The 24,047-nt window shown below is 42.4% G+C and overlaps 1 protein-coding gene across 7 annotated transcripts in view; it reads right to left on the reverse strand.

Moving 5' to 3' along the window:
* Positions 1-24,047, reverse strand: part of MALT1 (MALT1 paracaspase) — a 67,118-nt gene that overhangs the window by 11,838 nt on the left and 31,233 nt on the right. For 3 of the 7 annotated variants that reach the window (XR_016213956.1, XR_016213954.1, XM_089305057.1), the window contains 6 exons: positions 23,006-23,032; positions 21,339-21,371; positions 16,522-16,708; positions 12,814-13,017; positions 2,210-2,387; positions 774-848 (listed from right to left, as the gene is read on the reverse strand). Coding sequence is in view for 4 of the 7 variants with exons in the window: in XM_089305057.1 (XP_089161183.1) it covers positions 774-848; positions 2,210-2,387; positions 12,814-12,985 (425 nt within the window). In the remaining 3 variants the exon portion in view is untranslated. The remainder of the gene's footprint in view (positions 1-773; positions 849-2,209; positions 2,388-12,813; positions 13,018-16,521; positions 16,709-21,338; positions 21,372-23,005; positions 23,033-24,047) is intronic. The other 4 variants (XR_016213955.1, XM_089305058.1, XM_051851181.3 and 1 more) reach the window with 2 other exon arrangements.

The raw sequence follows: 24,047 nt of genomic DNA on the forward strand, positions 1-24,047 counted from the left end.
GTTAGCAGGGGGAATAAACGGTCAGTATTTGAGGCAATGGATGAGCTGATCAGTTTGATCCAATCATTTCACACTGTATGGCTGTATCACAGCATCGTCTTGTACCCCATAAATACACATAAGTTTGTCAATACAGGTTGAGCATCTCTCTCTCTCTCTCTCTCCTTTAGCATGCTAGCAAAGCTTCATAAAGAACACAATGAAGAGGGCCCACTGGGAGACAGGCGGGCGCCTCAGTGAAGCACTGCAAGCCTTGACCACAATCTGAGATCTGACACTTCCCGAGTGCAACGGGACACCCACGAGCTTTCAGATTTTGGAACAGTTTGCATTTCAGAACTCTCTACATCTCTGATTTCTGGTTTAGGAATGCTCAAACTGTGAAGTCTATGTATGATTCCAAAACCTGGACAACTCAGAAGTCTGAGACACTGCTGGTTCCAAGCATTTGAAGGGAGACTCAAGCTGCAGCCAATAACAAAAATAAACCTTTAAGGCAGCAAACACTCGCCACGTGCAGCTCCCATCACACTGACAGGCTTCATCTCCGCGTCAACAACATCGCTAACAAAGGAGCTAACCCTAAAGCAGGAACTAAATACTGTGGTACTCAGCGACAAGATAACAAGATACGAACTGCTAAAATTATTTAAAACTTTCTACCAAGAATATTAAGAAGGCAAATTCACCCCCAGATGGTTATGGTTAGTTCTAGGCCTCTACTCTACAACCAAAAAATAAAGGACTCTTGAAAATAAACAACACTTTCTTACGTGGCATATCCAAACACAATGTTGGCAGTGACTTTCAGTGCGTCCAGGATCGGGATGGTATCATCGTAGTCGTTTCTATTTAAAATTTTGGTGGGGGAGAGGAAGGGCAGATATAAATAAGAAAAATTAAACCACATTCTTAAAGGGGTATAAATAAAATAATAATGAAAAATACTATTTTAGTACACACAATTTAAAGTTATAGATTCAAAATTATTTCATCTTGCCAGTTATGTATTCATGAAAAATAATCCTGGGCCCCTGTATTATAAGATAGCAGCCAGTCACCTCGTTTCTCTTGTCAGCCTTAAAACTGGAGTTGCGGGGCAGGCCCTGTGGTGTAATGAGTTAAGATGCTGTCTGTAACGTCAGTATCCATATGGGTGCTTCTCTACCTCCAGTCCAGCTCCCAGCCAACACACCTGGAGAACAGTGAAGCCTTGGGCCTGTGTACCCATGTGGGAGACCTGGATGAAGCTCCTGGCTCTGGCCTGGTCCAACCCTGGCTGCTGCAGCCTTCTGGAGAGTAAATCACCAGATGGAAGATATCTATCTTTCCCCTCCTCTCTCTGTAATTCTTCCTTTCAAATAGAATAAGTCCTTAAAAATAAATAAATAAATACAATTGGAGCTGCATTTGGACTCTGGCATTGGATTTAATGATTGGCAAATGTGAGCAAATCAAAAATCTTGGAATAATAATCATTGCTTCTATTCCTTAGGAAGGCAAGGGCGGACAAAAGGGGTTCTGATCTCCAACTGCTTCAGCTGGTTTCTGTATCTGTGGAACAGGGACTGAACAGTGACCATGTCCCAAGTCCACGGGCGCTGTTCTGCTCCTTCCTGCAGGAATCACTGCACTGATCAGTCATAACATCTACAGGCGCCCTGGAGGACAGAACACCACGTCCTATTGTTCTTTACTTACGTTACACAGCAAGTGGAGCAGTGCTAAACGCACTGACCCCCAGTCTTCTCTCAGGGTCAGTGTATAATCTAAAATCCACAACTAAATGGTTCTCAGCACTTCACAGGTTTGCCAAGGGCTAATTTGTCGAGACATTAATTATGGGGCTAGCGTTGTGGTGCAGCGGGTTGAGCTGCTGCATGGGACGCCAGCATCCCATATGAATACTGGTTCAAGTCCTGGTTGCTCCACCCTCTGATTCAGTTCCCTGTGAATGAGCCTGGGAAAGCAGCTGAAAATGGCCCAAATATTTGGGACCCTGCCACCCCCATGGGAGACTTAGATGGAATTCCTAGCTCCTGGCTTTGGCTGGCCTCCAGACCACTGCAGCCATTTTCAGAGTGAACCAGAGGATGGAAGATCTCTCTCTCTCTCTCTCTCTCTTTCTCTCCTTCTATGTAATTGCCTTTCAAACAAACAAAGAAATATTTAATTCTAACAATCGTTTCATAAAAATTAGAAATTTTACCTTTTCCTACACATATCCAACAAGAACACATTGAGCCCAGTTTCCTTTTCTTGCATTAACTTCAGTATATTCTGTACACACAGACAATTTTCAGACCTATATGGATTTGGTGCATCAACAGGGACCATAAAGCTGTTCCCAAAGTTTTCATAACCATGTCCTGCATAATATAATAACCCTGAAAAGAAAGAAGGAAAGAGGCAGATATTAATTATAAATGTATCTGAAACTTGGCTTCTATTTCCTTCGAGCTGATGCAGCTTATTTAAGAAATACTCATCTGGGGCTGGCACTGTGGCATGGTGGGTGAGGCTGCCTACAGCACTGGCATCCCATACGGCTGCAGCTCTGCTTCTGGTCTAGTTCTCTGCTATAGCTTCAGAAGGCATAGAAAATGGCCCTGGTTCTTGGTCCCTGTGCCCATGTGGGAGATGCAGAGAAGGCTCCCGGCTCCCGGCTTCAGACTGGCCCAGCTCTGGCCACTGCGGTCATTTGGGGAGTGAACCAGCGGATGGAGGAATTCTCTCTCGCTCTGACTCTGCCTCTGTGTAACTCTGCCTTTCAAATCAATCAATCTTTCTTAGAAAAGAAATACTCATCTAGAAATACAGTCAATGTTAATGTGCATGTAAAATTATTTCAGCAATAGTGTTTACTTAATTCTGCATTTCATCACCACATCAAAATCTGCCTGAAATGTATTCTATTTCACACAAGCATTACTTTATAACCCATGATCTAATGTGGAATGCAATTTTATCTCATGATGAACATAAAAAGGCAGACTTCTGTCTTCTCTGAAGCTAGGGGCTCCCTCAGGGCAGGCCAGCCTTACATTTACCTATGCATCCCTGGCACAGAGTGGGAGCTTGGTGGGTGTTTCACAGATGAACAAATCAACCCAATTCCAGTGAACTGCAATTGTGACATTAAGTATAAGTTACTCTGCTGTCATTACCATCAAGGTATTGTGTTTGGATATGCCACACCCATCAAGGGTTAAAAATTATAAATGCAGATCTATAATCAGGGAGAGGAAATCTGATTTCTAGGTTGTCATTTCTTTCTTGTTGTTATGAAATACAAATATCATTAATTTTTCCATCTAGAGTCTCTTGAATTAATCTAAAATTTGGATTAGTTTTAAAACTATTTTCTTGTTGAGAAATGATATATACAAACTATATGAAGCAACTCATTCCTTTCTTGAAAAGAACTTTGTTTTAGCTGTAAAAAACATGAAAAATATCAGTATGAATTTCCTTATAAAAATACATGATAGAAATATTTTTTGAAGGCTAGTGTTGTGGTGCAGCGAGCTAAGCTGCCAACTGTAACACCAGCAGCCCATATCAGAGTGCTGATTTGAGCCCTGGCTGCTCCACTTCTGATCCCCCTCCCTGCTAATGTGCCTGAGATGACACCGGAGGATGGCCTAAGTTCTCTGTCCCTGCACCCATGTGGGAGACCCAGGTGGAGCGCTGGCCCCCTGGCTTTGGCATGGAGTAGCCCCGGCTCTTGTGGCCATTTGGGCAGTGAACCAGCAGAAGGAAGAAATCTCTTTCTCTCTACTTTTCTCTATTACTCTGCCTTTCAAATAAAATAAATAAATCTTAAAAAATATTTTAGAAGCTATATGAAGGGTCTTCAAAAGGTTTATGGAAAATGCATGTTATGAAAAACAATGCAGAGATTTCCAAATATTTTTTTAAAGATTTATTTTATTTATTTGAAAGACAGAGTTACAGAAAGAGGTAGAGAGAGAGAGAGGTCTTCCATCTGCTGGTTCACTCCCCAGATGGCTGCAATGGCTGGAGCTGCACTGATCCGAAGCTGGGAGCCAGGAGCTTCTTCTGGGTCTCCCCAACGGGTGCAGGGGTCCAAGGAATTTGGGCCATCCTTTACTGCTATCCCAGGCCACAGCAGAGAGCTGGATGGGAAGAGGAGCAGCCGGAACTAGAACCGGCACCCATATGGTATGCTGGCGCCTCAGGCCAGGGCTTTTACCCGCTGCGCCACAGCGCCGGCCCCTCCAAGTATTTTTGTAACAAAATAAACTTACCTTATAATTCTAGTTTCTACACTTTTTGAAGTTCCCTTGTATTCCGTTAAGCCTGTAATATCTACAAGTCCACTGATTTTGCTCTTTCAGTATTCTGGATATACTGAAAGGATTTCTTTATATGGTATTGCAAATTTAATAGTAAAAAGCATTCAGATGGAGAACCAAAAACAGCTACTTCACCATAATTATAGCCATTACTCTTAGCAGAGAATGTGGCTTTAACAACTATGGAAGACTTGCCCACCTACTGCTGTGGGTCTCTTCTGTGGCTCCTGCGTGCACTGAGTGCTCTCTTGTCAGCACAGAGGGGAAGGAGAAGGAAAGACAGAGAGGAGACAAAGCGGAGTGCCAGGACCTCACGGCCCATGTGCAGACTCGGGTACACACGCGTCGTTAGGCAACAGCTCATGTGTGCACACAGTTAAGTGCCAGACGTCATCAGGGCAACCATGTATGAATGAGTCAAGTGCAGAGAGCAACATCAGCGTGAGGTGAAGTGACAGGGCATGGTCTGGAGAGAGTGCGTGGAATGCGGGGAGGCAGAACAGGAAAAAGCAAGCAAGGCCTAAATCAGGAGTGACAGCTCATAGGCAAGAGACAAGCCCAGCAAAGAATTAAATTCCTGTTGCAAGTGAAAATACGAATGCAGAGACACTGAATTTAACAAAAAAGGAGTGCACAGATAAGGAAAGTGTTAAAAATCACGACAAAGGCAGTGGATCTGATTAAGTAACAAAGATCAAGCAATGAAAAGACAATCCACACAATGGGAGAAAATATTTGCAAATCTCCTACAATTTATCTGACCAGAAGAACTTGCATCCGGAACAGATAAAGAACTCTCCAACTCATCAATAAAAAGACGAATAACTCAACTTACAAGTGGGTAAAGGATGAAACTAAACAGTTTTCCAAAGAGGATACACAAGTGGCAAATCAACACACGAAAAGATGCTCAACACCATTAGCCCCAGGGAAATGTAAACCCAAGCCACAATAAGATACCACTTCATACTCTCCAGGACGGCCATACTCAGAAGAGACAGGAAAAGCAAGTGCCGGCAAGGATGTGCAGAAACTGGAACCTTCCTTTATTTCTGGCAGGAATGTAAAACGGTCCAACAACTTCTGATTCCTCCAGTTAAACACAGAGCTACCACCAGCTTAGCAGTTCTACCTCCAGGTACACACTCAAGAGACTGAAAGGATGTCTACACAAAAACACGTACAGAGATGCTCACAGCAGAAGCTTTGTTCACATTACACAAACATTACAACAATCCAAATGTCCATTTGCTGACGAACGAATAAACACATGCGGGACAGTCATGCAATGGAATAGTCTTTAGTCCTGGAACAATGAAATCTGATACGTGGTACAATATGGATGAACATGAACACACTGTGCTGAGGAGAGCCGGACACAAAGGGTGAAAGGACACACATCGAACGACTCCATTCACAGGAAATGTCCAGAAGAAGGACATCTGTAGAGACAGCAGACTGATGGTTGCCAAAGGCTGGGGTTGAAGGAACTGGGGTGAATGCCAGTGAGTATGGGATTTCTTTTTAGGGTGACAATGCTATGGAGTTAGGCAGCAGTGAGTGACATATATAGAAACCACTGAGTTTTATGCTTCCACAGTAAAATTCATACTTTGTTATCACGTATTCAAAATACGGCTCTATTACCCATCAGTCTCTTCACTGCTTCTAGAGCAACATAAGCTTATCTCTCACTTACGTGACTTTACTGAAGCTCCCCTACCTCCTTTAGTTACCCAAGTCTTCACCAATCATCAAGGCTAACCTCCAGTTCAGAACACATGGCAAGTTATCACATGGTCTGTAGTTTTCCAACACGCTGCAGTGTCTCTCAGCCTTGTAATGCAGTCGTACATTTGGACACTTAATCCACACTGGCCCTTAACTGATATTGTACTGTTCTATGTATACTTAGTTTGTCTGATAAGAAAGGATTGTTGACATTAACAGTTTATGTTTATATATTTCCATGGTTTTCAAAGGACTGTTATGCATGCAATCTAATTTTAACCCACATGACAATCTTTAAAAGACTTCTACTATTTTATAGCTGAGAAAATGCAATCAAAAAGGTTAAAATCTCACAGCTGCTAAGTATCTCGTCCCAATACATGGTGTTTTCTCGCATTGCATTTAGGGGCTCTGATTTTTCTTGAAGGACAGACCATGTTCTTTATTCTCTGTGCCTCCCTCAGCAGGTGGCATCCTCCTTATCTGGACCATGGGGTAGTGGCAACTCAGTCAATACTTACTGAAATGCGTTACACTAGCAATGCAAAGCAGTTCACAGAGTTAGGCCTGCAGCACACTATAAAAGGTCTGAATTGTAGTGGAGCTTGTGCCATTTCAACAGCTGGCATTACTTAGAGACAAGCAGCTGAAAGCCCAGGTGTTGCCCCATCTTGCCATTTAATACACAGGGCTCTAGGGAGACTCAACTTGGCAGAAGAGGCAGCCTTGAGGGGAGGGCAGAGCTAAGAGTAGGTCCATTCTGTCACCGCCCTATGCCCAGCGCTGTGACCGCCCAAGTGAAGACACTTACATCAAAACACTTTCTGTCACAAAATGATTTAAGTCTAGGCGTCTTGTATCAAAGTCTGCAAGCAAATTACATGGAGGGAAATTAAATTTTTTTATAAAATTATTCCTGCATTTAGAAAGTTCCATCTCTAATACTGCTTATTTATTTCATTAATGATTTAATTGCACAGGGATAGAAGGCAAAATAGGTCTTTAGGGAATTTTATTTCTCAGAAGCTTAATTTTCAAGAACATAGTTTGTCACTGATATTTATTTTTGTCTATACAGAAAATACCCATGGAAGTGGAAAACTCTCCCGCTTGCGTGACCTGCACTCTACTTTACCGTGTTCTGACAGCACCTAGGTCACCGACACTAACAACCTGGAGCAAACACTGTGTGACAGGCCCAGTTCAGGAAAGTGTGTCAGCAACACAGCCTTGCATAATCCTTACAACACACTGTCATAGCAAAGCAGGTAATATTTTCATTCCCCTTTTACAGATATGAAAACTGAGATATTGAGTGTTTTTTTAAGATGGTGTGTGAGGTGTCACTACGGTTGTTGCTTTGGCTTTGGTTCTAGGTAAGCCCAGAAGTGCAATGATTTTTTTTTTTTTTTAGATTTACTTATTTATTTGAAAGAGTTAAGAGAGAGAGAGGGAGACACACACACACACACACCCTTTCAGCAGCTGGTTCACTCCCCAGATGGCTCCAATAGCCAGTGCTGGACCAGGCTGAAGTCCGGAGCCAGGAGCCTCACCGGGGTCTTCCACACAAGTGGCAAACGATCAAACCTTTGGGCCATCTTCCGCTGCTCAGAAAACATAAATCAGTGCTCTCTCTTTATTTTGACTAATTATAGCTTTAAAAATCTCTTCTTGGGGTTGGTGTTGTGGCAGTGTAGTGGGTTAAGCCGCAGGCATCCCATACGGGTGCCAGTTCAAGTCTGGTTGCTCTATTTCTGATCCAGCCCCCTACTGATGGCCTGGGAAAAGCAATGGAAGATGGCCTAAGTACTTGACCCCTGCCACCCATGTGGGAGACCTGGAAGAAGCTCCTGGCTTTGGCTTGGTTGAGACCTGGCTGTTGTGGTCATCTGGGGAGTGAACAAGTGGACAGAAGATCTTTCAGTCTCTGTTTCTCCCTCTCTCTGTAACTCTACCTTTCAAATAAATAAATCTTAAACAAACAAATGAACAAATACTTCTTCTTTTTTTCCCAAATGAAACCTCAAGCAGATCCTTAATTTATTAAAAACTGATGAAATCTGGGTTTCTCTAATTGAGGCCTGAAGTCAATGTTACCTAGACTAGCCCAGTCTGGGGAGGAAGGAACGCTTGCATTCCTCTAATAAACTGGCAGGGAACTACAGTCGTGGCTACAGCATTCTGAGCACTTTTAGTGTGAGGGAATAAGCAACACTGTTTTACTCATCCTGCAACAACAGCCTTTAATTTAGTTCTACCCATTTTATAGATCTCTCTCTGCTTACAGAAGCCAACTAGTCACGTCATAAAGCCAGGACGCAGGAAAACCAATGCTATGAGCCTGGGCTGGCTTCCTCCAAGGCCCGCTGCTTAGCTACCCAATTACGGTTGGCTGAACAGCTCCTCCAGGCTGAATAAAGCTTATGTCATATTTTGACCAGAAGAAAAAATACTTTTTAAAAAAGTTTTTCTTTATTTATTTGAATGGCAGAGCATGAGGGAAGGTGAGAGAGAGGGAGGCAGAGGGGAGAAGGAGAGAGAGATCATCCATTTTCTGACTCACTCCCCAAATGCCTGCAACAGCTGGGCTGTGCCAGGCCGAAGCCTGGAACCAGGAACTCCACGCAAGTTTGCCACGAGGGTAGCAGGGACCTGCTGCCTCGCAGGGTGTGCGCTAGCAGGAAGCTGAGGCAGGACTAGAAGCGAGGCACTGCCAACCTGGGATATGGGTGTCCCAATGACTGCGCGACAATACCAGGTCCTGTCCAGAAGCCCTCTGAGAATCTCTTCTGTGGGGAGCAACTGGGAGCAACTCGGACTAGACTAAGTTACTGGAATTAAGACTTATTCTATGCATCTGCTTTCCCACAATATGGCGCTGAGAAGGGAAACAGCTTCTACACAGCTGCCTCCAGTTCAACCAATAAACTGTGGGACCTGCTCCTGATTGGAGGAGAGCAGCGTACTCGGCGTGTGGGTAGCAGAGTTGGGATTGGTGGAAGAGGACTATAAAGGAGGAGAGAGACGGCATGCACCAGGAACATCTAAGGGGAACACCTGTGCAGCCCCCGAGAGAGCCGGCCGGCGGTGTGCCGCTCCCCTGCGGAAGTGGGGAATGTGGCAGGGGGAACCGCCCTTCCACGGAGGTGGAAGGGACAGTAGCCAACCCGGGAAGGACCAGCAGCAAACCCGGGGAGGGCCGAGCAGACAGAACAGCGCAGGGTCCTGTGTCGTTCCTCCATGAAGACGGGGAGCGACATAATGGTGCCGTGACTCGGATATGAAGCCTAGGCAGGGCTTAGTGTCGTTCCTCCACGAAGAGGGGGAGCGACATAATGGTGCCGTGACTCGGATATGAAGCCTAGGCAGGGTTTAGTGTCGTTCCTCCATGAAGAGGGGGAGCGACATCTTCAAAAACACACATGAGGTCAGCAAGTGATGAACACAGAAGCGTACTGGCGGGGCACACAGCAGGCCCAACAGCTCCTCACCACCCTGGCTACCCATGTACAGTTATCAGAGATATTTGTCTTCAAGGACATGTCAGCCAGTTATTTCTGGTTTTCTGTTTGCTTTTCACATTTATGTATGTGTAAAAGTGGGTGGGGTGGGTGATGGCTCAGGAATTTGGGTCCTGACATCTACATGGGAGACTGGTACAGAATTCCTGGCTTTTAACTTCAGCCTGGCCCAGTCCTTACTGTTATAGGAATTTGAGGAGTAAACCAGTAGAGGCAACATCTCTCTCCCTGTCATTCTCTTTCAAAAAAAAAAAACACTTCTAAAAATGGGGCTGGTGCCGTGGCATAGTGGGTAAAGCCACTGCCTGCAGTGCTGGCATCCCATATGGGTACTGCTTGGAGTTCTGACTACTCCACTTCCCATCCATCTCTGCTATGGCCTGGAAAAGCATTGGAAGATGGCCCAAGTCCTTGGGCCCTTGCACCCTCATGGGAGACCTGGAAGAAGCTCCAGGTTTCTGGTTTCAGATAGGCCCAGCTCCAGCCATTGTGGCCATTTGGGGCGTGAACCAGTGGATGGAAGACACCCCACCCCCCCGCCTCTGCCTCTCTGTAACTCTGCTTTCAAATAAATAAATAAATAAATCTTTAAAAAAAAAAAGAATTACTTACCATTGCTTCTCGGCCTTTTGGGTAAGGTCAAGTGTAAAAGTGAATTACTTATTTCCTATACTACTGTAATTAGTTATTTAACAAACTGCATTTTCCATATCTGAAGGTGTTTGGGCTGAACTTCCTGACTCTGCCTTCCACTTCTCCCAACCCCTCAAGTCCTGTTAGTGGGGGACATTCACTAGAGGGCAAGGTGTGGTCTAAAACAAAACCCAAAGGTTTCTCTGCAGCGTGCCCTAAACCTGACGCCTCTACCATGCTCACATTCAGTGCAGGCCCGCCCGATGTTCAGCATTCACAGAACTCCCAATACAAGGCAGCTGTCTCGGTAGCACGGCCTCAGGAGGACGTGAGGCTTCTCTAGCTTCAGGCTGGCACTTGGCTCTAACACACCTCTCTACTCTGTACTCCAAGATGAGGTCTGTGTAGTGCGCCAAGTCCTCAGCCTAAATTGAGATCCTGCCAGTTTTCATATTTGTGGTTCTCTCTGTGGCAGAGGCAATTAAAGGTTTTGATTTAAAAAGTCCAATAACAGCCTCCAAAGGTCAACATGACGACATCTGAAGTTGTGCATGTAATTTCCTCGTTCTTTAAATACTTTACCAGTACAATAAACTACTTTTTCCTTACACCTCATTACTTTGAGTGACACCATGGAAGCCTTTTCCTGTTTAGGCCACAGAGGCCTTTCAAAAGTAAGATAAAATTGTACAGCACAAAAATACTTGGGGGCTGGTGTTTGGCCTGGTGGTTCAGCCCATGGTTAGGACCCTGGGTCCCACGTCGGAGTGCATGAGTTTGATGCCCAGCTCTGTCTCCACTTCCTGCTAATGCAGACCTGGGAGGCAGCAGCGACGGCTCAAGTGACTGGGTTCCTCCCCTGGAGACCTGGATAGAGTTCCTGGCTCCTCACTCTGGCCCATCCCAGCTTTGATCTTTGCAGGTATCTGGGGAGTGAATCAGTGGATGGGGGCTCCTTCTGCTCTCTTTCGAAAAAAAAAATTCAAATTCAAACAATCCACCTGATTTTATATCAAAACTGCAAGCTAATTACCAAGGAGGCATATTTGTATGGTATAATCTTTCATATTTTTGCAAAATAAAAAGGAATGGATTTACATCTTAGTCATCACTCCACAATGCTCATAAGTGGGTATATTATTATAGCATCAGCATTAATAGCTGAAATCTAAAATTTGAGGTATTTACCTATTGATTTCATTTGTGTTACAACAGTAATTCCCCATTATTTAGGAGGAAATTCATTTAAATGATATTTTGAGACTTTCTCTCATTCCTTTTATAGTAGTGTTACACCTTAAAACAATATGGTTTTTGTTTCATTAAAATTTCTAGCTTGAGAACCATTAGCAATTCTACCAAGTGTCCCATCACGTCAATCTAGTTAGAAATAAAGAAGATAAATGTAGATCTGCGTACAGCAAAATAACCTGAGGGATACAGAAACCAAACTGATGACTTCTGTTTATCATCTGCACGCCTAACAACAGGCCTGGAAACACTTTCCTGGCAGTTACTGTTGCTGCACAAGGCCATAGTTAATAAGCAAAATCCTGGAGTTAAAAATGAGCTCAGGCCGGCGTCGCGGCTCACTAGGCTAATCTCCGCCTGCGGTGGCAGCACCCCGGGTTCTAGTCCCGGTTGCTCCTCTTCCAGTCCAGCTCTCTGCTGTGGCCCAAGAAGGCAGTGGAGGATGGCCCAAGTGCTTGGGCCCTGCACCCGCATGGGAGACCGGGAGGAAGCACCTGGCTCCTGGCTTCGGATCGGCACAGCGTGCTGGCCATAGTGGCCATTTGGGGGGTAAACCAACAGAAGAAAGACCTTTCTCTCTGTCTCTCTAACTCTGCCTATCAAAAAAAAAAAAAAAAAAAAAAAAAGAGCTCAGCAGCTGACTTGCCCATGGTAGAGGACACACATAGTAAGATAAAAACTGCCAAGGAAATTACTTACTACCAACAATATAATATATTTCATCTCTTAAAATTTTTGACCATACATGTAAGGTTCTTACTATGTTTATAAGTGAACAAATGAAAAAAAAACATTACAAATTTACTGCTACAATTTTTGAGATTTGAAACTTTTGAAATTTAGCCATATTTCAATAGAACTTTAATTTGCAAACTTTTGCATTTGCTATATTCATCAACATTTTCTTGTTAAATTCTAGTTCTCACTAGAAGACTAGAAAATACCATGTAATAGTAGAAAAAAGAAACAAACACAAGGTACATTCTGTTATAACCTTTTATACTCAAAAACAAACAAAACCACACAGTGGTATTTCACACATATGAATGTACCTTTTATGCTGTCATTAAGCTTTACCATACAGTAGCTCTCGTAGTTAAAAGAAACCACAGTCACAGAAGATCTGTAAGAATTCTAATCAGAACTATACTGTTTTTGACAAAACCAGAAACATGAAAGTAATGACACTAAGATATTATGCAATGAAGATCAATTATAATTTTTTAATAAGTACTTATAAAACTCTTCAATTAAAAAATGTATTTACCCTGTCTTTACCAGATTCTCAACTCTTAACCTAACTTTCACAATAAAAATAGCAGATGATTATAGACCAAATATTACAAACATCTCACCGTACACTCCTTTGTCTAGGAGCAGCAAGAATTCGTCCACAGCATTACGCATCTCATATTCAGTAAGATCCAGCAGGGAAACCACTTTGAAATCCAGCTGCCTTAGTAAGTTGGTCAATTCATACACATCCACCAAAGGAGCTTTCAGCTTAGGGTGCTCCCTGTAATTCATGTTTCCTATCAAAAGAGCAACCTTGTCTTTTGCTGTAAAAGAAAAGGGGAGGAGGTGGAGAGATATTTAAAGTAGGAAATAAAGATTAAAATAAAACCTATGAGAACAGTACCAACATAATAAAAAATTATACTTTAATATTGTATTAGTTCATTTCAAATAAGGTTATTTACTTTCATCAAAAAACTTAATTTATTCTGAGGAACATGAGACACTAAGAAGGTCAAACAACTGAAACTAAACTTAGTCATGCTTTTGAGTCATGCAAAGGACATTATCAGCTGTGTATGAAGTATAATGGCAACTAAAATCAAACTATACCTTTACTGAACTACAACAACAGTATAGACTATCCCACTAGTCTTTTAGAGCAAATTTAAAGAAAGTACGTTTGATATGTGGTTCCGTTTGCCTGAGAAAGGAAGAGGCTAAAAACGAGGGACAGGAAGGAATCCCATCAGCATGTGTGAGAGAATGCTGGGGAGAGGCAGGGACTGCACAGGCACCGACCTGTTCCTGCAGTAGCCATGTGGACGCACTGCCTCCTCTTAGCTTCTTTCCAAAGGATTTTCCTTCTCTACTGAGGTGAGCTGCTTTAGGGATGTCTCAGTTCATTTTCTGGACTTAGTGCACTGAGATTCTGGTCAAAGATAATGTGTGTTGACATTATAAAAGAAATGGTTTTTTTTGTTTGTTTGGGGCAACAAGATCTACACCTGTGACTTAAGCAGGTGTTGCAGCTTGTCCACAACAACCGTGGAAGGTTGGACTTACCTCAGCGCTAAGAGGTCTTTTTTTTTTTTTTTTTTTTTTTTTTGACAGGCAGAGTGGACAGTGAGAGAGAGAGAGACAGAGAGAAAGGTCTTCCTTTTGCCGTTGGTTCACCCTCCAATGGCCGCTGCGGCTGGCTGCCTGGTGCACTGCACTGATCCGATGGCAGGAGCCAGGTGCTTCTCCTGGTCTTCCATGGGGTGCAGGGCCCAAGCACTTGGGCCATCCTCCACTGCACTCCCTGGCCACAGCAGAGAGCTGGCCTGGAAGAGGGGCAACCGGGACAGAATCCGGTGCCCCGACTGGGACTAGAACCCGGTGTGCTGGCGCCGCAAGGTGGAAGATTAGCCTAGTGAGCCACGGCGCCAGCCGCTAAGAGGTCTTCAACACTCCTTTCTCTGATAGTCTGGGGTGGGGTCAAAGGCTATAAAAACCTGTGATGACTTCCTTCTTGAGGACTGCCAGGGGGCGTGTGCAGCACAAGTCACAGCAGAAATCAGTGAAGGAAATGCCAGAGCACAGGTGTGACAACAGCAGCGGCAGCCGCCGACAAAGGGGTGAAAAGCCATGAGGGTCGAACTGCAGGCGGACTCCTGACACAGGTCAGAACATGGCCACTGTCCTGTCACAGTGTTGTAAGTGGTTTATTTTTAAGTTACTATAAATGCTACCTCATGATACTGAAGCAGGCATGAATAACTGCATTGCCTATTTGATGCTTAAAGTATGTACTATAATTTCACATGTTTCAAGTCATTAAGATGATTAAATGTCACCAAAAATCTCTGGTGAAATTTCTTCTCTTTCCATAGAACATTTCAAGCTAGTGTTAACAATTAGCACCAAGTTAAAGAATGGGAGTTCCCTCTGAGGCTGAAATACCCACTCTGTGAAATGCCTCAATAATTTTACGTTGTGCTGTCTTTATCCTAGGTTTACTTTTTCAGACATTTCTAGAAAATTGGCTATTCTTATGAATACACATTTTAGGTAAAACTGAGATCATATTTATAAGTAATGTTTTTAACTCAGTAACAGTCACTTCAAATCCTATTCAAGTGATAATCTCTTTTTTTAGTCAAAAGAAAAAGCCACTAATCATGAGTATTATTTAACTGATGAAAGAATTCAGATAGAAATTGCCCTTACTTATAAAATTCATTTAAAAAGTTATGAATATTCAGGATGGATTTCAAAAGGAGTCAATATAAAACTTAACATCCCTTGAAATTTCCTTTTCTTTCTGAAGTTTCTTCTTCAACTATTCAGTATTCCTGAACCCACCACAGTAAGACCATTAGCTGGCTTATACACAGGAAGACAGTGTCCTGGGCATCTTTCTGTGAGTCCTCAACCCTACCAGAATGCAGACCCAATCACACCACACTGAGACTCAGTCCAGCCTTCTTTCTACATGAGATGAAATGAGAGGTGCTGCCTCTGTTTATATCATCAAAGCCCCAATCATGGACTCAGAGCAAAAAATTAACCTGATAGCAGAGTGCTTGTAAACTGCTGATTTTTGGTGGAAGATAATTTAATTGTATGCATCCTAAAATGAGTTTTATTTGCAGAAAATAATCGTAAGTAAGAGACGGAAAAAACAAATCACTGTGTCTTCAGCAAAACAAACGGCTGTCAAATTAAGCATCTTGGGGTGTCTCTGAGATGTCAATTCCTTATTCACTGGTTTTCTCATCTGTGGTGATGCATCTCATAATGACGTTTTGGTCAACGACTGCATACATGATGGCAGTCCCATGGGATGAGAACGGAGCTGAAAGATTCCTATCACCTAGTGATACCACATTGCTGGAGTTCAACACACTACACAGGTGCTTCTGGTCACGATGGTGTAGACAGAGCTACTGCACTGACAGTTGTATGAAAGTATAACACAATCCTGTACAGTACATTGTATTTCATAATGCTAACAAATAGCTGTTACTGCTATATTTTATCATGTAGAATGCCCTCCTACTGTACAACAGCATGCTGGCTGGGTTAGGCTGGCTACAGTCTCATACATCTCATGTTTACGGGGTCTCTTGATTGCATCAAGAGGCTGCCTGAGTGACTGACTCACACCACGCAGGTTTGTGTCAGTACTCTCTAGGATGTTTCCTAAACAACAGGATCACCTAACAACACAGCTCTCAGAAAGCATCCCACCGTCAAGAGACACACGGCTGCATTCAGGAAAAAACACCTGGTACAGTTTACATAATGCAAGGGTTCAACAATTTGAGAACCCTGTGTCTTAGAAGGTATGTACTGATAATTGCCCATAACTTTTCTAACAGTTTTCTCCAATGATACTTTTTTAGATTTATTTATTTGAAAGGCAGATTTAGAGAGAGAGAGAGAGAGAGAGGGAGAGAGGGAGAGAGGAAGAGAGGGAGAGACAGACAGAGATCTTCCATCTGATGGTTCACGTCCCAAATGGCTGCAACAGCTGGAGCTGGCTGATCCGGAGCCAAGAGCCAGGAGCTTTTTCCAGGGCTCCCATGTGGGTGCCAGGGCCCAAGGACTTAAGCTATCGTCCACTCTTTCCCAGTTACATCAGCAGGGAGTTGGGTCAGAAGCAGAGCAGCTGGGACCTGAACTGGCTCCCATATGGGATGTCAATGCTACACGCAGTGGCTTTACCTGCTACACCACAGTGCCGGCCTCCCACTGATAATTTTTAACAGCTAGTTCCTAAAATGTCTTAGGGCATTTTCTTGCATTTGATGGTAATAATATGATGGGTATGTAAATCTTACCTTGCCCAATCTACTTGTGAGAGAGTTCCTGGACAACAGGCAGACTGTGGTGGACTTAGGAAAGGGACACAGATGCTGTGGTCGAGGCAAGAGGTGACAAAGACCATCCAGAAAATGAGTTGTAGGAAGGGAAAGCCAGAGTCATGCTTTGAGATACAACAGGGACAGGAACAGCAAAATCTGACTGCTGAGACAAGAGTGAGGAATAAAAAAACTTCCAAACAGCAACTTTATAAGCAATTTATAATAGTTTTTCAAGTGATAAAATAGATGTAAGACGTTTTCCACAAAAACCTTTACTGTAAGAACCACCCACAACTTCTAGAACACAAACCATGTATTAGAAAAATGAGGCAAAAATGTCATTTGCTTAAGCAAAATAATGAAATCATTCCACGAAGTTATTTAACAAATAACCTTAGGTATCTTCCAAAGATTAGTAGTGTATTCCTAAAAAACAGGTACAGTGGGCCCAGTGCTGTAGTGTAGCAGGTAAAGCCATCACCCATGGCACCAGCAATCCATATGGGTGACTGGTTCAAGTCCCTACTGTTCCACTTCCAATCCAGCTCCCTGCTAATGCACCTTGGAAAGCAGTGGAAGATGGTCCAAGTGCTTGGACCCTTGCACCCAGTATATGGAAGATTCACTCTCTATCTCTTCCTCTCTGTAACTCTGCTTTTCAAAATAAATCTTAAAAAAAAATTCTGGTACAGTGTATATCAGTAATTCTATGTCTAGTAATTCTTTTTATTTATTTCTATTTATTTATTGGAGAGGTACTGGGGATAAGAGGAGAAAGAATGTGTACTCGTATCCTCTGATTCACTTGCCAAATACCTTCCATGGCCAAGGCTGGACTGGGGCTGGAACAGAAGCAGGAAAAGCAAGCCAAGTCTCCCACATGGGTGGCAGAGACCCAGTTATGTGAATCATCACCACCGCCTCACAGGGCCTGCACTGTTGGGAAGATGGAGTCAACAGCCAGAGTTGAGAATAGAACCCAGGCACTCTAATATGGGATGTGGGTATCTTAACGGTTAGGTTAAATACCTGCTCCCTGTATACAAATTCTCATTATTATGTTACTTATCCAAAATGAGTTAATACTCGTAAGCACCTATAAAAGGGCCTAATGGCATTTACTAAATAAAAAATCTTTAGATATCTATAAAAATTATTAACAACAAATCTGGTTGAATATACAGTCCTTGTCATTCTCAGGAATTGAATCTTTCAATGACTCTCCATGTCTTAGAAAATAAAGTCCCAGTTCCTTAGTTGGGCATGTAAGAACATTCGCATTCTAGCCCACGCCTACCTCTCCAGCTGTGAGAATAGCTGGCCTCCACTGAGCTGTGGTATCCTTGTGCCTGTGTAGTTAACCCTACCCCTGAACTGGGTTTCCTTGGGACTTTCCGTGAACAACATAATGTGCTGTGACACTATGCCAGTTCTGGGTCCAAGCCTTCAGAAGCCAACAGCTTCCATTTTTGGGATTCATCTCCCATGTAAAAAAGGCAGCCATATGGAGTAACCAGCTAGGGAGGGAAGAGGAACTGAGAAAGGGGAAGGGGAGGGAAAGGAAAAGAAGGTTGGGGAGAGAGAGTCAATTTTCAGTTTTCATCAACACCCACTATGGTACTCCATGTGTGAGTTAAGCTACCCTGAACGTTTTCAGTTCCAGCCACCATCTGACTGCTTCCAGGAGAAACCCTGAGAGACCAGGAGAAGTACCTACTGCTGACCCCAGTCAACACACATGCTCATGAGATATAAAACTTGGGTTGTTTTAGGTTAGTAAATGTGGACTACTGTAGCTATCATAGATAACTACACCACCAGTCTATCCCCAGCCACTCCTTCCCTGGCACTCTGCCCTCCAGTGATACTGAACTGCTTGCTCTTCACTCACACCAACTACCGCATCCCCATCATGCTTTACCCTCAACCTCACACTCACCCAGAAAACCCTTGCCTGGGCTCCCCTTGGGTGCAGCCTCCCCTGGCTCTCTGACCCTAATAATCACCTTCTCCTACGAACAATTTCTAGATTATTCACATATATTCTTCTACTGTGGCATGTATTATGTACTGTATTATTCATTTAATGTCTGCATCCCCTATTATAATTGTAGTGCCTTCAGTTCAGGAACCAAGATTTAATCTCTTATTTCATAAAGGAAGGCAGAGACAAGACATTTAATAAATCTTTAGTTAACTTCTCATTCGAAGTTGATCTGATACTCAGTTTATATTGTTATTCTTTCAATTAGGACATGTTTCAAAAAAGAGTACCTGACATAACAGAGCTAACAGGAGCTACAGAATTAGCATATGGGTATCAATCCTGGTTCATCTTCTAAACTGTGTAATCCTGAGCAAGCTTTACTATAAAAATTACTAGAAAACTTAGTTTTAGATTTTCATCTACTAAAAGTGAGGAAAACTGTCTACATGTCAGAGTTAAATTATATATAATGGTGAAAACTATTAGATTATCAGTACCACCACTAAATGCATACTTGTGATTCAATCATCTCAAGCAAATAACCTGGTTACATTTGTATCTTGTCATTATATGTTTTTACAGACATATGCATGCTTCTTGCTAGGGAACAGAATGGCTTTGGTTTTGCACATTTTAGTATTTTTTAAATTAAAAAAAAATTTTAAAATTTATTTGACAGGTAGAGTTATAGACAGAGAGAGACAGAGAGAAAGCTCTTCCTTCTGTTGGTTCACTCCCCAAATGGCTGCCACGGCCGGCACTGCGCCGATCTGAAGCCAGGAGCTGGGTGCTTCTTCCTGGTCCCCCATGCGGGTGCAGGGGCCCATGCAGCTGGGCCATCCTCCACTGCACTCCTGGGCTACAGCAGAGAGCTGGACTGGAAGAGGAGCAACTGGAACTAAAACTTGGTGCCCATGTGGGATGCCAGCGCCGCAGGCAGAGGATTAACCAAGTGAGCCATGGCACCGGCTCCCTATTTTAGTATTTTTTAAGTTAATGACAATACAATACTGTTAAATTTTTAAAATTTATTTGAAAAGTAGATGGAAACAGAGTTGGTGTGAAATCTTCTATCTGCTGATTCATTCCTCAAATACCTGCAACAGCTGGAGCTGGGCAGGGCCAAAGCCAGGAGTCTGGAATTCAATCCAGGTCTCCTACATGGGTTGCCAGGGAGCCAACTACTGCCATCACCTGTACCTTCCCAGGGTGCACATTAGCAGGAAGCTGGAATGCCAAGTGGCATCTTAACCACTGCACCAAATATCCACCTCTCCCCCGTAATGTCTTCTTATCCGGTGGGGTCTGGGGATCTAGAGGAGATAATGGAACTGGAATGCATAAAAACTTACCATGGTAAGTGAATTATGGATATTTTTAAAGGTAACAATTCACAGGTTCTTGTCCAATTCAATATCAAGGGTCTTCACTTTCACTGTAAAACTACCTGATTATACGTCTGCCTTCTCATCACCTGAGCTGCTCCACCTCTGATATTTACAATACATTCCTCTCTGCAATAACAAACTCCTATTTTATCATTTTGGCCCTGGCTATACTTCTTCCAAGTCATGAAATCCTTTAATTTCCTCACCTCTCCTTCCCCTCCCAGTTTATTAATTTTTTCAAAGCTTGCTTTCTCTATAGTCTTCATCCCTTGGTAAATTCCCCCAAATGCCAACTGTCTTACTCCCTTCTGATGTGCCCTATAAAACTGACTACCACAGTGCCTGGCATGCAAAAATATCTGGTATGTATGTAAAAAGTGAACAGAAGGACCAGTTCATCAGTCTGTCTTCTCTATTTTAAATCTGAATTCCGCTATAGGAAAACCACACAATTGATTTGTACTATTATAAATTCTTAATTTTTAAGTCTTATTGTCCCATCTCAATATTTTACCTGTAGAGGGTCAGAGCTGGCTTCTATCTTCTTTAGCCACTAAACCTTTGCTACCGCCCAAGTTCTATAATCAACCTTAAGCTACTATTTCTTCCTCAATCCTTTCAGCACATTACTATGTCTATGTAGCTAGAAAGAAAAGCCATCAACTGACAGTGTCCTTGGGAGACTGTTTGGCCCATGGAGAAGGCGAGGAAGCAGGCTCTTCAGCCTCTTGACTCCTCTATGACATCTGCTGAATCTCCACCTTCACTAGATGACATCAATCATTTCTTTCTGACTGTGTGACACAGACACGCTCCTTTTGTTTGTACACTTGCATGTTACCAGAAACTTGGGAATCACTCTACAGAAGTTGACCTGGATCCTTGAAACTGAATCTGGAAAATTTTTTTTAAACTAAATTTCTTCCAATGTTCCTTTATTTTCATTTACTTGAAAGGCAGAACAACAGAGAAAGAGAGACAGAGGCCTTCTATTCACTGGTTCACTCCCCACGTGCCCACAACAACCAGGGCAAGGCCTGGAGCTCTGGAACACTATCCAGTTCTGCCACATGGGTTACAGAGCCCCAGGCACTTGAGACATTATCTGCTGCCTCCCAAGACCCATTAGCAGGAACCTGGATTGGAAATGCAGCAGCCAGGACTCAAACCAGCACACTGATACGGGACGTGGATGTTGCTAGCTGTGGTTTACCTGCACCATAATGCTCGCCCCTGTAATTTTTTTAAGCCTCCTCTTCTAGTTGATTTCTTTGTAAATATCAATAATAAAGCATTGGGTCCCAATGTTGTTCAAATACTTATAAAAATAATCAAATTAAAACGTCATAGATCCCTTCAGCACCTTTATAAAATAGAATTAAATACTGTAACTACATTTTGGTCATGCACCTACTCACCCAAAGTTTGGTCAGTTGTTTGATCTTTATTATCTAAAAATAAAGAAGCACAACAGATGTTGTTATCCATGATACAAGCATTTTCACAGTCAAAATATATGGAAAGCAATGAACAATAACAGCAGCAGCAGCATTAGACACAGTGTCTAACAGCTAACTTACAATCTGAAAATCTGCAGAGTTTTGAAAAACACATATGAGAACATGAATGGACAGAACTGGAATTAAGGCAGGGGAAAACTCTTAGTAACTGACTTCCACAGCTAGGGGAAATAATCCACACCATGGCAGATAGAAATGACAACTTGAAAAAATGGTGTTGTTAATAACAATAAGCAGAAGCAGTGGCGGCTAACATTTACTGAGGCTTTGGCTTGGCCCTGTGCTATGTGCTATATAACCAACCTGAATAAGCCTCACCCTGCCCAGTAAGCTATGTACTGTTATTAACCCCGTTATACAGACATAGAAACTGAGGCAAAGAGAGTCTCTCTCTAGATTCTATGTATTCTCCCATCTATTATACAAAATAAATACCACCTAAAAGATGCGAGGAAAGTTCAATCAGTTGTGTGTCTCCTAGAGAGATGGCAGTTTGGTTTTTAGTTTTAGTAAAATAGATAATATTAGAGCCTAGTCAAAGCTTTTCCTGCAGATCATTCTTTTTTTAAGCTCTACCTTCTGGCCTCTCTGGATCTTAGGGAGTAAGGAAAAGAGGGAGGCCAGGAAAATTTTAAAAGCAGAGAACTTTTGCTTGCCAAAGTTTTTCTGAAGTAAGCAGGGCAAGAAATAATAAATTTAGAAAAGGAGGATTCTAACCAGCCCAAGAGAAATAATTACCAGGATAAGTCTCTGTTTTTGAGGATAATTCAGCAAGCCTGATAATAAAGTGGCTTTTGCTTTGTCTAATTTGCTTATATACAGTTAGCACACCCCAAACAGCATTCACACTGACAGGTGTTTATTACCAAAGTAAGCGTGAAACTAAGCAGCACTAAGATGAAGAGAAATGCCATGTGGAGAAGCAACAGGGCTTCCCATGCGTCCTAGACGACATCGCTGCCTTCTTGACCTGCTCTTGAGATTTTATTTCCAGATACATCACAGGCTCCAGCACGGTCCTGAGAACCCCTGCAGCCCATGCTGAAGTCCTGTCTTCATGTGGTACTCACCACTGATAGGCATTTTAAGTCACTCATTCAGAAATCTTCTGAGTGAAAGTGGCCTAGAGACTGCATGCTCCAGCCAACTAGTTGAGGTACATCTGCGACTGAGAACGGGGACAACGATCCCAGAGGTCTGACCAGTTCAGAAGTGCCATCCCGCCACTCAAACACGGCTTCCTGCCTTTCACACTACAGACCATGCACTGCCCTCATTAACTTCCTTTTTATCAGATAAGGAGCAATACACAATGATAAAAATACACTGATATTTTATTTTGCTTCAAATTCTTACTTTTCTACCCTTATAATCAGTAATATTTTTAATGTGTCAGTTGCATGAAATTGTACTTCATCATGTAAGTATTAACTTTTAACTTTATATAATTCCAATACAGAAAATTATTTACTAATATTTAACAATTACTAATATTACTATAGCAAAAGAATACCTATATCTTTAATTCAACAATTTAAAAAAGCGTATATGTTTGGATTACTCACCAGGATGCCCAAGATTATTTAATTCATCTAAAATGAAATAAGAGAATACAAATTAACTTTAATCTGTCAATTTATCATAAAGAATAAAACCATCAAAGAAGTAGTTTTTGAGCTATTATATTGTTAATTTTTATCAGTTTAGAACTTTACAAATTAAAGAAGCCATGCCATGCAAATATTGAATAGGAAAGAATAATATTGTGATTATCATTTAGAGCTTCTAAGCTGTTATTGCTTTCATTAAATAACAAAAAGCTAAATAAAACCATTCATGATTTTTTTGAAGTTTTATCTATTCAGCAAATTATAGGACAAAATCAGTCAGGAGACAGGACAGTCTGTAGCCTCAACAACGAACTTGTTGAAACTAATTAACAATCTCAAATGATCTTTTTAAAAAAGCAAAGTCAGTTTTAGAACATTTTTACTTTAGATTTACAGAACTGCGGTGCAGCCAGTGCACAGCATTCCCAGACACTCATACCCAGCCTCCCTATCGTTAACATCTTGCAGGTGGGGGTGTTCCAGGACTCCACCTAGGACTCCACATTACAGTCTCCTGAGTCCTTTTGTGACAGCTGCTCGGACATGCCTCATTTCTGATGACCTTGACAGTAAATGATCAGGTATTTTGTAGGCTGCTTCACTTGGGATTTGTCTAATGTTGTTCTCAACAGTTTAGGCTCGTGGTTTCTCACGGTGTAATATGTCTTGGGACATCCAGTGATTTCAGAATTAATCTGCACCCACTTGTGAGATATCTTAGCATAAAGGAATGGTAAAATAAACTAAGCAAATAACCCGAGGCATTATAACCACCTATTTCTTTTCTTTACAACATTTATGAGGATAAAAATGAACATTAACAACAAATAACAAGTTTTATACTATTTACAAGATGTTATGTAGGAACTGCAGTCTTATCTTTGATATAAAATCAACTAAGAATGGTGTCAGCCAGTGCATAGGGTCTCACTGACCAGACTCGTTTCCAGCTGCACAGGTCAGCAGCACCTTATTCCCTGCCTTCCTTCAGTGAGGG

This window comes from Oryctolagus cuniculus, chromosome 10 (assembly GCF_051225735.1).
Source record: "Oryctolagus cuniculus isolate XC-2025 breed Fujian yellow rabbit chromosome 10, ASM5122573v1, whole genome shotgun sequence".
Classification (NCBI taxonomy): Eukaryota; Metazoa; Chordata; class Mammalia; order Lagomorpha; family Leporidae; genus Oryctolagus; species Oryctolagus cuniculus.